This window comes from Protopterus annectens, chromosome 12.part0 (genome assembly GCF_019279795.1).
Source record: "Protopterus annectens isolate FY-2018-M chromosome 12.part0, PAN1.0, whole genome shotgun sequence".
Lineage (NCBI taxonomy): Eukaryota > Metazoa > Chordata > Ceratodontiformes > Protopteridae > Protopterus > Protopterus annectens.
In genome coordinates, this window is record NC_056746.1 from 789,370,065 (window position 1) to 789,386,650 (window position 16,586).

Sequence of the window (16,586 nt, forward strand, 5' to 3'; positions counted from 1 at the left end):
GTACTTTGAATTATTACTTAGCCCCCTCTGAGGCCTTCACTGATTTCCACTGATTGTCTCTCTGGTTTCTTTGCATTCCACCTGGTTTACACCCCTTGTGCTATCTCCCTCCCCCAATACAAAGTCTATATTAGAATCCTGCTGGAGCCATCTTTAAATTTCTAGTCTCCCACCAGGACACAAGTGCTCCTCAGCAATTACATTCTGCTTGCCGGTAAGCCATTAGACCTCAGGAATTTGTTTTAAAAGTGTTCAGATTTGTAAAGTAATACTTACTTTTTCTTTTGTCTTGGTTGGCTCTGTCCCACTCCGTTCGCCCTCACTAATGCTCGGGCTCTCTCTGCTCCCCTGCCCTGCCCCCTGTTCCCTCCCGCCCTCACTACCTCTACATTTATAGTAATCACAGCCACACCCACAGCTCACCCTCACATCACCTCCACCAATCACAGCTCCTCAAGTCATATCACATTATACCACACCAACTTGCTCCACACAAAATACTCCCAGTCACTCTCATTCCCACTAGGCATTTTTTACATCACCCACACTACTTCCCCATCCACATATAGTGCAACCCTATAATTCCTATTCAGACCCCCCACCTAGAAACAACTTAAACTTTATAACCATGACTATCACGCAACTAAGTCTAGTCTGTCTTCTAATAATTCTTTACAACACCACAAGTTATCACTCTAGCAATATCTCTAAACTTAGTAACACAACACTGCGTTATGCACTCTCGTATACAGACACCACGCATTATAAAAATATCTGCCCACAGTTATTCAAGAACTACATAACGACCAATTCAGGACTAAAGACATATGCTCTGATTCCTATGCCAAAAAAAAACAAAATACTTTCTCACACTCCTCACCAAACTCCAACATCTGTATAACCGTTTAACTCAAGGCTCGCCATAAGTGGGGATATCCACCCCAACCCAGGCCCAAATCCATCCTGTCCAACTCAAACTGCTCCAACACAAATGTCAGAACATAACATCCCCACTTTCTTCATCCCTGGGCAAATCAAAAACAGCAGCAAAACCAACCATCTTTTAATGCTAAACATTAATATTAGAAGTATCAAAAATAAAATACCTGAACTCCAGGCCACAATAGCACACTACACCCCAGACATAGTTGCTTTAACAGAAACCTGGCTAAATAAAAACATAGCTAACTCAGAAGTTCTCCCTACTGGCTACAATATCATTGGACAAGACAGACCACTTCATAAAGGGGGTGGAACTGCCTTACTGTACAAGTCAAACTTAAATGTCTGTCAATTGCCAAACTCCTAACCCTCCCCCAATAATTGGGACATACTTATCTCACAACTTCAACTTCACCCTAAAAAGGTCATCACCACAATTGTGATCTATATTCCACCTGGTAATATACCTGCTAGCCTTGAAGACTTCTTATCCTTGTGTTCTTCCACATACTCACAAGAAACCCTTATTCTGGGGGACTTCAACCTAGATTGGTTCACCTGTATATCAGAACCACCAAGTAATCTAATAAATCTCCATGGCTACCAGCAGCTAGTCTAAATTCCAACTAGATGTGATAAAAAATCTAAAAGGGAATCCATCCTTGACTGGGTCCTAACTAACAACCCCACATTGTACCCTCGCACAGGCAGTCTCCCAGACACCTTAAGTGACCACAACATAATATACTTTATACGTAGTAGAACAAGCATATGCAAAACCACTAACTATATATCCACTAGAAACACAAAAATTCTCTCCTGAGGTCCTCAACACTTTACTCTGTAACTGTGACTGGACCCCCTAAAACCCTCCCACTAGATCTGGCTGTAGCATATTTCAACAAAACATTTCTACAACACCTAGACACTGTCGCTCCATTGTGAAAAATCAAAGTTAGAACCTCTACAAACCCCTGGCTCAGTAAAGAAACCAAGCAAATCCTCAAGCCCAGAGACACTGCCTGACTTTACTATCAAAAAATCAAAGAAACACAAAGCCTAACTAAGTACCAAGAACTGCAACTGTGCAAAAATGCATTAGGCTGGACAAAAAATCCTACTACACAACATTACAAACTAAATACCAACACAACCCGCAAAAATTTTGGAAAAATGTAAACCAGCTACTAAAATCCACCCAAAAGGCTACCCCCAAACCAACCACCCGTGACACTAAAGTTCCCATCCAAACACAATTCAGCTCCCACTTTGTGAACTCAATTCTATCCTTAGTATCACAGGACAGTTCCTTCCTCACTATCCCCCCACCCCCAACACAAATAACACTAATACAAGCTTTACCCTCAGAACGGTTTTCACCACTTCAATCAAAAGCATGCTCTCCAAACTAAAAACCTCATCAACAGCAGCCGACCTACTCCCCAGCTATTTCTTGAAACTCACAGCAGATGCTATTGCTATCCCAGTCTCCACTCTCATAAACAGATCAGTTGTTGAAAACTATGTGCCCAAACTCTGGAAAATATCCTATGTTATACCCATACATAAAGGTGGGACCTTCACTGAACTTAATAACTACAGATCCATTGCTTTACTCTTCCCCCCCTGGCCAAAGTCCTAGAAAAATGCATCCATACCCAGATGCTAAACTATCTCCTAGACAGCAACATCCTGTCACCTACTCAGCATGGTTTCAGACCTGCCCATAGTACCACTACAGCCCTCCTCTGCTTCACAGACACAGTAAACCGTCTCAAAAATGAAGGCCTACAAGTGTCAACTCTTTTTTTGGATATGTCCAAGCATTTGACACAGTCTCGCACCAAATCCTGCTAAACAAACTAAACCAATGTCATCTATCAAATTCCACTCTTACCTGGTTCCAAAGCTACTTAACTGACAGGTACCAAGCTGTGAAATGGGAAAATTCTCTCTCCTCAGCTGCCCATAACTATAGGAGTCCCACAGGGTTCTGTCTTAGGACCACTACTATTCACAGTCTTCACAAATGACCTCCATACCTCCACACAGCATGCATCTATAATTCAGTATGCAGATGACACTACCTTAATCTGTGCTGCACAAAACATTCCCACCCTCCTGCAAACAATTCAACTAGCATTCTCTGATGTTGAAAACTACCTTACCAAAGCCCAACTTATCCTCAATCCAAAGAAAACTCAGCTTATGATTATAACCAGTTCCAACAAAAACACTAACAGTCAATTCACTATCTACTCCACTAATGCTACTCCAATTGCTCCAGTGGCTCAGGCTAAGCTATTGGGAATAACCATAGACTCCCACATAAAATTTGATAGTCATCTCAAACTTAACTATTAAAAAAGTACATGCCAAACTGGGGTCGCTCTACTGTATCAAACCATTTCTTACCAACAGCACAAGATCAGCCATTGCTCGCTCCCAACTTCTATCCACCCTACTCTATGCATCTCCCATTCTGACTAATCTCAACAAAACTGAACTAAGCAAAATGGAAGCCTGCTATAGCAGAATTGCCCGCATTGCTGAAAATTGCTCATATTGAACTCATCACTGTACTGCTTTGAGACAGCTCCACTGGCTTGAACTGCCTAACCTACAATCAACTCTGCCTCTGTCATTCTATCTATTACCTCCCCAATAAGGCCTCTTAGATCATCAAGCAAACTACTACTAGAAGTCACCAGCAGCTACAATAGCTTTGGAGATGCACTATATAGTAGTTTAGTGGCTAAAAAATGGAACTCTGTCCCTACAACCATTCAAAACACATCATCAAAAGCCTCCTTTAAAGACCTCATCAGGCAACATCTCAAGGAAAGTTGGCAGTGCCATGATTGCTCCCCAGGCTAATGAAAGCAAATAACACATACATGCATACAAAATCTAGAGCACTTGATAATAGTTTTCAATCTTACAAACACTGGCTAATCTACAATGTATGTACTGTACCTGTGTACTATGTATGTATTCTACCTATGTTCCAAATTTCAGCTGTACACCACAAATCTATTAATTACCTTTATTTTTAAAATTAGTAATTTTTTGTTTGTTCTCTCCACTGTAACTGTTTATGTGCCGCATACCACTGTAAAAACATGTCTCCTGTAATTTGTGTGTATACTGATCATGTCTAAATAACTAAATGTGTCTGTAATTTTTCATTGTGGAGTTTTTCTCCCCGGGCCTCTGCTGAAAAAGGGCCTTTTTGGCTCAGACACCCCCGGTTAACAAATGTAAAATAAATAAATAAATGTGACATTATTTTGGCTTCCCAAAAGCCTTCCAATAAGAAAGTTTTAAAAAGTAAATGGGGAAGATTCTCTGTATGGGCTTCTAAAGAGAACACTGACCCCTTTTCAGCACTCACTTCGGCCAGCCTTCTTTTCCTGCAGTACTCTCTTCAAAGAAAGAGCTAGTTTCTCTAACATTAAACTTCACCTTGCTGCAATATCCAGTTTTTGTACTGGAGATGAACCTTTTTCTTTGTCAAATTGTAAGTTATGTAAAGCTTTTATGAAAGGAATTATCTGAAGTAGTGAACTTCATTTGATCAGCAACCTGTGGGTATCTGATCCGACCTGGATCCGAGCCGGCAGCTTTCCAAGCTAAAGATCCGAGCTCCAAGCTCCTCCCCCTTACCCATAATACCCTGCTACCTCCTTCCAACCCTCAGATCTCGTTTGCCGCAGCTTTAACAAGCACGAGTTACGAGCTCCTGGCGTTGGGTAGTGAGTATTGTATAAAATTTTAGATTTTTTCTCGCAAAGTTTGAGAGGTGTGTGTTTGTGATTGTAAACCCATTAGCCTAGCTTAGTTTTAGTATATTCCCTTCCCCTTATTCTTGTGTGTGTGTGTGTGTGTGTGTGTGTGTGTGTGTGTGTGTGTGTGTAGTCTGTATGGCCCAAGGCCATTTTCTCTAAGTGCTCTTGAGTGTGGCCATAAGCTATCCCCAGCCGATGGCCGCACTCAGTGCGTTCTTTGCCTGGGGGTAGCTCATTTATCATTGGGCTGCCATATTTGCGCAGCCTTTAACCCCTTTGGAGACATTATGGAAATGCTACGCTTAAAACGGGGGTGGTCAGCCCAAAAACCTTCCTTGGATGAGTCCGTGTTTCTGGAGGCGTTTGACGCAGGCCCGTCTACCTCTTGGGTGTCCCCTCCTGCCGACCCCCTGGTGGACCTCATTACTACCAGGGTATGGAAGGAACCGGACACTATAGAGCCAATCCCCAGGATGCCAGATAAGATCCATTAGCCCCCCAGTGAATAGGACAGCATGGAGTAAAGGTTCCCCAGTAGATGCCATGGTGGTGGCGACTGCCACAAAGAAGGAACTGGCACAAGATAGTTCCTCTGTCCATCCTCCTGATGAGTCTCTGACGACAGATCACATCGGAAAGCAGATGTTTGCTTCGGCTACTTTTTCCATAAGGGCGCTGAACTACTTGGCCCATGTGATTAGGCTTCAGCGGGATCTGGTGAAGGAATGCGCTGAGTCTCCCCCTGAGTCCTTGTCGGCCGAGGACAAACGGACCTTCTCGACTCGCATGGCCACTCTAAAATCGGTATCGAACACATCTATGCGGCTACTCTCCCATGCCATGGAGGGGGCCGCTAGAGCCAGCGGATCAGGCATCGCCTTACAGCATCACGCCTGGCTCCGACTTTGCAATTGTGCGGAACCCTTCAAAGCGTCCTTTGCGAATGCTCCCTTCGGTTCTACCCTGTTTGTTAAGACCGTCCGCAATACATTGGTCCAGAACGAGAAAGACGGGAAGATGCTGTCTGCTGTCGGAATCCGCTTTTCGGCTCCTCAAAGGTCTTTTTCCAAGAACCAGCGAGGACAAAAGAAGATGTGGTTCCGGAAGTCTCAGCAGTCCTGTTACGCTCCGGACCCTTCGTCCTTCAGAGGGGGACAAGGTGGACACTGACCCAGAGGCAGAGGGGGGCCGAAGAATTTTGGGTCGCGGGAACCCTTTTCCGATCGACCCACACAGCAGCCCTGAGGGGTTGCCCGACTGCTCCTCTCTGGAGGCAGTCGGGGGGGGGGGGGGGGTTTTTCGAAGTACCTGGCACAATGGGAGTCCATCACGTCAGATCGCTGGGTGCTTCGAATAATATCCAGAGGCTACTCTATTCCCTTCATAAATCTTCCTCCTCAATCGAGGCGCCTCCCCGATGTTCCACCCAGTCAGAGGGAGGCCGCAGCTTTAGAAATAAAGAAGCTGCTAGAAAAAAGAGCCATCCAGCACGTCCCCCCAGACCAGTCCGGGTTAGGCAACTACTCCAGGTTCTTTTTGGTACTAAAAAGACGGGGGACTTGAGACCAATTCTCGACCTTTCTACAATGAACCTCTTTGTTGCCAAGGAGAAATTCCGGATGGTCACTCTTCAATCCATTCTCCCCCTGTTGCAGGAGAACGACTGGATGTGCTCCATAGACCTCAAGGATGCATACTACCACATTCTCATGGACAGGCGATCCAGAAGGTTTCTCCGCTTTCAGTTGGGGGCCAGCCATTACCAGTTCAGGGTCTTGCCATTCGGCCGCTCCACAGCCCACCAAGGTCATGGCAGTATTAGCGGCCCACCTGAGACTTCAGGGAATACAGGTTTTTCCTTACCTGTACGACTGGCTCCTTGCCGCCTCCACCAGGCATCTACTCTGCTCAGCCAGGGATTGCTTCCTGCTTTTAGCCTCCAAGTTGGGGATCAATATAAATCACAAAAAATCGTCCCTTCAACCAGTCCAAGTCCTGGACTTCACAGGGGTCAGAATAGATGCGCTTCAGACCAAGGCCTTCTTGACGTCAGACAGACTTGGCAGCTTAACCCTTCACATTTTAGCACTCCTTCAATCTCCAGCCCCATCAGCAGAATTAGTCCTGAGAGCCTTAGGGTCCATGGCAGCAGCAATCAACCTTTCGCCTTTAGCTCGCTTGCACATGAGGGTTTTCCACTGGACCTTGCAGGTCCAGTGGTCCATCCTTCAACACCCGTTGGACTCCCCAGTCCCCCTCAGCAGAGTTTGCAGAAATTCCCTCATATGGTGGCTCCAATCTCGAGAGCTTCGGGAAGGACGACCGTTCATAATGCCACAACCCCAAGCCACGGTAACCATGGATGCTTCTCGCCTTGGGTGGGGGGGGGCATTGCATGGGCAGAACTGTCCAAGGTACGTGGACTCAGAGACCGTTCTGCATATCAATGTTCTGGAGATGAGAGCGGTGCTTCTAGCATTGCAAGCTCTTCATACCTTTCTCCCTCCAGGGACTATTGCAATTCAGACAGACAACATGTCAGTGGTCTGGTACATCAACAAACAGGGGGGGACCAGGTCTTACCCTCTTTGCTGAGAGGCCATGAGAGTTTGGGATTGGGCGATATCCACCAACCGTTTTCTGTTAGCAACGCACATTCTGGGTCTGTCCAGCATCCTAGCGGACAAGCTGAGTCGAACTATCCTCTCGCCTTACGAGTGGTCTCTGAACCCCTTAGTAGCGAAACAGATCTTCCACAAGTGGGGTCAGCCTTGCTGCGATCTCTTTGCATCGCCTTCAAATGTGAAGTGCAGCGAGTATTTCGCTCTAATTCCCCCCCCCCCCGTGGGGGAAAGCCCCAGAGACGCTCTAGTCCATGCTTGGCCAGCCGGTCTTCTTTATACTTAGCCTCCTCTTACGTTAATGACAGCATTTTTACAGAAAGCTCATCAGTTGGGGAACAAGATTATCCTCATAGCCCCATTCTGGCCTCGTCAAACCTGGTTCCCATACCTACAGTCTCACCTTGTAGCTCCTCTTTGGATCTTAGATCCCATTCTGGATCTGATTTCTCATCCTTCGGGATTGGAAACTCCGAATCTGGACGACCTCAAGCTCTCAGCTTTGTTGATCCAATTCCATTAGTTGCCAGGACTCCCGGTATCTCGTCTGCAGTTAGATCCATCCTGTTAGCGGAGCATAAGCCTTCTACCAGGAAAGTTTACAACAGCAAATGGAAACGGTTTTCCATTTGGGCCTCGCATAGGAATTTGGATTCTTTCACTGCTCCCATTCCAGCAGTGCTTGATTTCCTATCGCATATTTTTCAGCAAGGGGCCAGCTCTTCTACTGTAAAGGTTCAAATGGCTGCCATTTTCCATTTTCACATTGGAGACTATCTTAGTCCTTTAGCTTCCACTAAGATTTGTAAGACCTTCTTAAAAGGCACCTTCCTTTTGAGACCTCCTACTAGGAACGCTGTTCCCCCATGCAACCTAACCTTGGTCCTTCAGGCTGTAACTGGACCACCCTTTGAGCCCGCAGCTTCTGTTGATTTAAAATTCTTATCTTGGAAAACTGCTTTCCTAATAGCTATTACCTCAGCTAGAAGGGTGTCAGAGCTCCAGGCCCTTTGTATTAAACCCCCATATCTTGTTTTCCATTAGGACAGAGTCTCTCTCAGGACTAACCCTTCTTTCTTACCTAAAGTGGCTTCTGAGGCGAACATCAATCAGTCCATTAACCTACCTGTTTTCTTCCCTAACTATCAGAATAAAGGGGAATACAAACTTCATTTGTTAGATGTTCATAGACAATTGCGTTTTTACCTGGACAGAACAGCTGCCTTTCGCAAGCTCTCTGTCACCTTTGCGAAGCCCTTCTTGGGTAAGCCAGTGTTGAAGGTGACTTTAGCTAGATGGATTTCTCAATGCATTTTGCTCACATACAAGATATCTGGTCGGCCAGAGCCCTTAGGGGTTCATGATCATTCTACCCGTTCTATGGCTACTTCTGCTGCGTTCTGGTCAAGAGTGCCCTTGGATGACATTTGTTCTGTGGCTACTTGGGCTTCCTCTCATACCTTTATCTCTCATTATAAATTGGATTTAATATTTATTTATTTATTTTATTTTATTTGCAGTTGTTTAACCAGGATAGTCCATTGGGCCTGAAGAACCCATTTTCAATGGAGTCCTGGGGAGAAAAGCTCCTCTTACAGATTACACAAAGGTTAATATACAAACATAGATTACATGAAGATTACAGAGGTAAACAAACTAAGATTAATATACACACATAGAATGCACGAAGACTACAGAGGTAAAACAGACTGATCAAAAGTATTTCAATCCGTTAATAATAATATATATATTTTTTTTTTTGGACAAGTAGTTGGCTTCAGTAAGGAAAGGAATTGCTGGATACTAGTAAGGAGTTGTATAATAGAAGGAAGCAAGAATTTGTTACCTGGGATTTGAGCGAAGGAAGGGGAAAGAGTGTTGAAGCAAAGTGTAAGTTATGAGGGATGGGAGCAGGAGCATTCCCATGTGGAAGTTAGATGAGAGTGAAGTGATTTTTTAAAGGATGGGAGGCTAGTAGTGGTACGAATGGAGGGGGGAAGGGAGTTCCATAGGCGTGCAAGAGAGTGTGAGAGGAGGTATTGTCCAGGGGGGTGGAGGGGTCTGTAAACTTCTAAGGTTTTGATTGTTAGATCTGAGAAGCCTTTGTGTATGGTGCATTTTAAAGGTAGTGGAGAGGGAGGGACAGAGGGATGGCTGGAAAATGAGTTTATGAGCATAGGTGAGCTGAGTGTAGGAGAGGTAGTTGGGAAGCTCAAGCCAGTATAGTTTGTGAAGAGATTCACAGTGATGGGTTGATGATTTGTTGCTAGTGGCGAATCTGGCTATTTTATTGTAACAAGAGGACAGTTTGGTTTTGAGAGATAACTGTAGGTTTGTTAGAAGAGGGGCTCTATAGAGAAGGGAGGGTAAGAGAAAAGAAGTAGAGAGAGTAAGTTTAGTAGTTGAGGTGAGGAACCGATTGTGTCGGTAGAGCATGCCAAGTTTTTGGTGATTTTTTTTTTATGTTTAGTAGTAGATGGGAGTTAAATTTGAGCTTGTCATCTATTTGAACTCCTAGTAGTTTGGTTTCAGTTACCAGCTCAAGAGGTGTTGTATTTTGGCTGGTAATGGAGAATAAATTTCGATCGAAATTCTTAGTTTTGGAGGAGGTAAAAATCATAAGTTTAGTTTTAGCAGCATTGAGTGCTAGATGGTTGTCTTTCATCCATTGTCTGTGGTAGAGAAAGCATCTTGAGTTAGTTTTAAGAGAGTTGGTATGGATGGGGCAGCACAGATGATTGTGGAATCATCTGCATATTGGATAACGTTAGCAAGAGGGATAGAGTGGTAAAAGTCATTAATGAAAATGTTGAAGAGGAGGGGGGCCAGTATGGAACCTTGTGGGACACCTGTGGGGGTGATGAAAGGGGAGGTGGCCTTTTTCCATTTGACAGCTTGTTGCCTATACGAGAGATAGCTGGTAAACCATTTGAGGGAAGAGGGGGAAAGGTTTAGGTTAGTTAGTTTAGTAAGAAGTAGGTTATGAGAGATAGTGTCGAAGGCCTTAGAGAGATCGAGAAGGATGGTAGATACAGTGAAGCCAGAATCTCTAGCTTTATTCACAGTTTCAAGGAAGGAAAGGAGGGCAGTCATAGTGCTATGATGGGGTCTGAATCCGTGTTGGGTAGGAGTTAATGGGTTATTGTCTAAGAGATGGGGGAGGAGTTGAAGGTGGATACATTTCTCTAGGACTTTAGAAATGGGAGAGAGGATGGCGATGGGACGGAAATTGGAAATATTAGTATTATTTCCTCCTTTGTGCAGGGGAATGATGTAAGCTTTTTCCAGATTTCAGGAACAAGACCTTCTTGGATAGAGCGGTTGATTAGGATGCTGATAGGGAGGGCAATGGCTTCAGCAGCTATGCTGAGGAAGTATGAGGGAATGTTATCGGGGGCATTGGTGCATGGTTTTAGTTTCTGCAGGAGTTTTCTTATAGTAGAAGTAGGAATAGGTTTAATGAATGAGAGTGTGAGGAATGAGAGAAAGAAGTTGGGAGGGGAGATGGGTGAGGAGAAGTGGAAGTAGGAGGCAGATTGTTATTTGAAAAAGAAGAGGTAAGTTTAGAAATAGTCAATGAAGAAAGAATTGAATTGGGTAGCAAGATCAGAGTCTTGTACATTTGGGGAGGGGTTAGGGTTTTCTGTAGTACCAGGTTTTAAGAGTTTAGTTATACCTCTCCAGAAATTTTGTGGGTTGGTTTTATGGTTGCTTTGAAGGTGGACAAAGTAGTTTTGACGATCTGCTGAGATAAGCTTTTTAAGGTTAGATGTAGATTTGTTCCTCTGGTATTGTGTCCAGGCTTTATCTCTAAGTCGCATGGTGGCTAGTGTACTTTTAGTAATCCAGGGGGTGGCTTTCCTTTTTATTCTTTTGGTTATTAAGGGAGCATGAATATTTAGGAGATGTAGGAAGGTTGTATTAAAGTGAGTTATTGCATTTGCAAGTGGTAGTTTTTAGAGGGTACCAGTTAAGTGATTTAAGGGCGTCAGAGGAAGCTTCTGGGTTAAAGTTTCTATGACATCGGGTAGTTAAGTAAGTATGAGTATCTAGTAAGGGAGAAGGAAAACGTCTAGTGAAGATGGGAAGGTGGTCACTGAGGGAGTCAGGGAGGGTTCTACTGTCAGGATAGTTGTAGGGGTGGGAGACTAAAATCCAGTCTAAAATGCTGCCACTAGTGAAGTCTTTGGATGGCCTAGTTATGGAGTTGATGAGTTGAGAGTAGTTGTATAGGTTGATGTTGAGGGGGTGAGTAGGGGACTGAATGGAAGACCAATTAATATTGGTGTCTTCCATGATTATAGTTTCATTACAGATGTTAGTTGATAGCCAGGAGAGGATTTCTTCGAGTATTGGGACATTGTCTCCGGGGGGAATGTAAAGAGAGGCTATATATATAAATTTATGTTTGTTTAGCTGAAGATGAGCTGGTATTAATTCTGCATTAGTGAACCTTGGAATGGCTTTTATTGTAGGGTGTTATAGATAGGGAGGAAGAGTAGATTAGAGCCACTCCACCACCTTTTTTATGGGTTCTGTCTGTTCTGATGATAGAGTAATTGGGTGGTAATATCTCTTCATTTTTTACATATGGTTTTAGCCAGGTTTCAGATATAGCTAGGATGTCTGGTTTGTTATGGAGTAGCCAGGCATGGAGATTTGGAATTTTGTTAGCTAAACTTTGTGCATTAAGAGATGCAAGTAGGATGGATTTATTTATTGAGGAGGAGGGGGTTGGGCCTGGGTTAGGGTGTGTATCACCAGATAAAAGTATGGAAGTTAGAAGTTTAGTTAAGTAGTGGAGGTATTTGGATTGTTTTGATTGAGAGGTATAAGTAGTGGGAGGTATGGAGGGTAGAGTAGTTGATGAGGTTTTGAGAGGGGGGAATAGTTTGAAATGAAAACAGTTTATTGCTGAAGGGATATAGTTCAGGGGAGATTGAGTTGAAGTAATTGGATTGTGAAGTATGGAGAGGGCAGGTTGTTTGTGAGAGTGGTGAGTGGATGATGGGATAAGGTTGGGTAAGACAGTAGATATAGGTAAGGTTCAGGAGGAGTAGTAGTTGAGTTGGGAAGGATGAGTATTTTTTAAGCATATTAGGGTATTGATAAGCAATGTAGTGGTATAGAGTAAGGAGGAGGGAGGGATGTGAAGTAAGGGTTGTATGAAAGTGGGAGGAGATAGGAAGAGGAAGGGGTGGAGTTTTGAGGTTGTATGAAAGTGGGGGGAGTTGGGCAGAGGAAGGGGTGGAGTTTCGAGGTTGAGAGGAAGTAGGAGTGGTTAGATGGTATAAATGTAAATGCACTGGGGGTGGGTGGGAATTGGGGGTAGGGTAGGGGAGCGGAGTGAGCCCGCAGGGCGAACGGAGCGGGTAGAGACAAGGAATAGAAGTTAGAAAGGAAAACCATCAGCAATGCAGTTAGCTACAGGTTAGAAAGGTAGGATCTGTGTGGAGAAGGTCCGAGATGGTACAGGAGTCTACTGAAAAGGAGAGCCAGAGGGTTAAAGTACTGAATGGGCACAAGGTGAGTGTGAAGAGGATCAGGTCAAGGACATAAGAAATTAGTTGAGATTACAGAGGTAGAACAGAGAGAGGCAGAGAAAGATGGATAGGATAAAGGTGCCACCTAGTGAGAAGATCTGGATAATGTAGGTAAGTGTGTAAGGGAACTAACTGGTGTAGAACTGTGGTAGAAGAGATGCATAGTAAGAGAGAGTTTAGGTAAGTGGTAGAGGTGGGTTGGCTGTTGGGTAGATAGAGAGGAGGGGCAAAGGGAAGCTGGCTGCTCAAGCTCACTGCGAACTTTGGAGCCCTGAAGCAAGTAGTAGACAGGGGTCTGATTTACAATGTGGACTTAGCCCATAACATACTTTCTTTCTTCCTTGATAGAGGGTGCTGAGAAAAGAAGCTGGTAGATGAGGTCGCTGGACTTTGGATGGGATTCTTATCTCACCAGGTAGGTAGTGGTTATATTAGGAACAGGAGAAAGTTGAGCTGGGTACTTTGGGGAGAAAGGGAGACAAATATACAGAAGAGAAAAGTTAATATTCAGCATATATATATAAGTAGTATAAGCTAGCAGTAACAAATGCAACATATCAAACATACACATTTAAATATGAGGTAGGTACATATATTTATGCAATCTAAGCATGTCTCTAGCATTTCAAAGGAATAGCCTTCATGGTAGTTGCAAATACAATATTACAACATTTGCATTTAAGTACGAGGTAGATACATACATTTAGGCATTCTAAGCATGTCTCTAACAAATCAAAGGACTAGCATTCAGGATAGTTGCAAAGGAACAAAAAATACAGTGAATAAGGTCAGCATTTAAGCAGTCCAGGCAAGATAGGATATATGTTATTCCACTAATGGCCTGTAAGTGCAAGCTAAGCAATAAATGAGGGGGCCCCCACTCCCTAGGGATATTTGTCTGGCAGGCGGTGCAGCATGAATTCCCTTAAAAATCTTGGGGACAGTATTTTCCTGGAAGCTACTTAAATAGAGCAACTTTATCATGTGCCAGGTCCCAAAAGAAAATACCCTTTGCAGATTTAGTGAGTAGCGAGTAGTTACCAGTTTTAAAATTTAATATAAAGGTAGCTAGTAAATGCTGCGTATGTAAAGTGAATGATTAAAGGAAGACAATATCCAGAGGAAGGGCAGCTTTTGGCTCTGCAGTGCTCCGGAATATCCTTCCTTAAGGACCTCCCAAGTGTTTGGTAGCTGGGGCCTCTGTCCCACAGGTTGCTGATCAAATGAAGTTAACTACTTCAGATAAAGAAGTTATGTACTCACCATAACATTCCATCTGAGTAGGTAACTTCATTTGTCAGCAACCGACCCCCCTCCTTCCCCCTGACCTGGTCCTTTGGTTATCTGAGTCTTACAATGATTCAGCCTGTTGGTATTCGCTAGGTTAGGATGTTTTTATTTGTTGTTTTGTCTTAGTGAAATTGTATAATGGGCAAACGCGATCTGAGGGCTGGAAGGAAGTAGCAGAGTATTATGAGTAAGGGGGAGGAGCTTGGAGCTCAGATCTTTAGCTTGGAAAGCTGCCAGCTCGGATCCAGGACCGGATCCGATACCCACAGGTTGCTGACAAATGAAGTTACCTACTCAGATGGAATGTTATGGTGAGTACATAACTTCTTTTTTCTCCTCAGACCTCCCATAAAGGATTCCCTTCCCCTTTGGGACCTCACGATAGTCCTCCAGAGGTTAACTCAAAAACCCTTTGAACCAGCAAACAAGTGTGATTTAAAACATCTGTCCTAAAAAAATACTTTTGGTAGCTATTACTTCATTGAAAAGAATTTGAGTTGCAGGCCTTATCAGCAAAGCCTGCGTATATAATTTTCCATAAGGATAGAGCGTCCCTACGAACCAATCCTTCCTTTATGCCTAAGGTTGTCACAGAGTCTAACGTTAACCAGGCCATACAACTGCCAGTGTTCTTTGCCAATTTTTCAAATAAGGACGAATACATACTACATCTTCTTGATGTTCGTAGACAATTCTGTTTCTACCTTCACAGAATAAAAACAGTACAGGAAATTTAACCAGCTCTTCATGCCCTTTGCTCCTAAATGCTTGAGTCGAGCAGTTTCCAAAAATTATTCTGGCCAGATGGATTACAGATTGTATTTTGTTGATTTATTCTCAAAAAGGTTTAGAATTATCTCCCCAAGAGCCCATTCTACTGTATCTAATCTATAGCCACTTAAGCTGTTTTTTTTTCCAGAGCTTCAAATGATGACATTTGCGCAGCAGCCACTTGGTCAAAGATCCATACCTTTGTTGCACACTACAAATTGGACATTATCTCAAGGAACAGAGCTTCTTTAATTCGACAGTACTCCACCACGTCCTTTCTTGGGGGTCACCTGAGAATTGTGTAACTGGGGTCCATGACCCATTGGTGACAGAGAATGAAAAGGACAACAGATTTATAAGTAATGTACTTATCATAACATGGCATCTGTGCTGTCCATTTTCATTCTTCCTCACCTTCTCTCCCAACCACCCCCTGACCCAAAACTCCTAGGAGGACGCCAAGATGCTATAGGAACCCTCAGGTTCCGGGTTTGAGCGTCATCTACCTTTACCTGTTTATGTATGTTATGATAAGTCAGTGGCAGTAAGACAGCAAACTTTGATCTGAGGAGTTGAGGATGGATTAGGGCATTATGGGTAAGGGGAGGAGGAGCATGAGGTTTGGATCTGAAGTCTTGTAGAATGCGGCCAAGTCGGATCCGAGGATCAGATCGTAGACCCATTGGTGAGGAAGAATGAAATTCTACAACACAGATGCCAAATTATGGTAAGTACATAACTTCTAATTAATAAAATCTACCTTTTTAGCCCAAGTAGGTTTGCCAACTGCTCCTTAATCCCAATCAGGGTGTGTGTGTGTCTGTGTCTGTGTGAGTGTGTGTGTGGCAGAGCTGTGGTTTTAGGATTCCACAAATGAGATTGTAGACTATGAAATCCTGAAGTACTTCAAGCAAATAACTTTAAAGAAGGTTTTATCAGTTGCTCGTGCAAATAAAACAAAATGTTTAGTTGTCTCAGTATGTGCATTTGTCATTTTTAAAATAACCTGTCCATCTTAAAACACAGAATGGCACTTTGAAGATTATTGACAGAAAGAAGCACATATTTAAACTTGCACAAGGAGAATATATTGCACCTGAGAAAATAGAAGCTGTTTATTTGAGAAGTGAAGCAGTTGCCCAAGTCTTCATCCATGGAGATAGTTTACAGGTATGTCTGAACTGAGTTTCTTCAGTGTGTGTACCATTAAGATGAATAGATTTTTTTCTCCAATGATTCCCCCACGCACCCAAAAAAAGTGTACTCTAACATTTCACAATCATATGGTTCACACACATTTTTGATAGTTTAACTTCATCTTACTGCACTGGTAATGTGCAAACGGTGCTTTTTTTTTACCCGGAAAAAAACACTGATGTGACTTTTTTCCTTTGTATTGAATTTGATGGAAACTTTTCTAGCTAGAAACGTATTCCTTGTCCTGTAAGATTTTTCCTCTAAATTATGTACTGGCATGCTCATTCTGGAGGTTGAATAAGTGCATTTTAATGGTAGAAGGTAAAACATTGTTTATAGGCTGTAGTTGTCTCTTGTGGTGAATGAATGTGCACATTTATCATTACTTTATACTGAAAAATCGTAAAAAATGTATTCACTTGAAAGATGGGACT

At 43.3% G+C, this 16,586-nt stretch overlaps 1 protein-coding gene across 5 annotated transcripts in view; it reads left to right on the top strand.

The window, feature by feature from the left end:
* The window catches only part of ACSL1 (acyl-CoA synthetase long chain family member 1), a 1,450,848-nt gene that overhangs the window by 1,328,681 nt on the left and 105,581 nt on the right, over window positions 1-16,586 (top strand). For all 5 annotated transcript variants that reach the window (XM_044089832.1, XM_044089833.1, XM_044089830.1 and 2 more), the window contains one exon: window positions 15,982-16,125. In XM_044089832.1, the coding sequence (XP_043945767.1) occupies window positions 15,982-16,125 (144 nt within the window). The remainder of the gene's footprint in view (window positions 1-15,981; window positions 16,126-16,586) is intronic.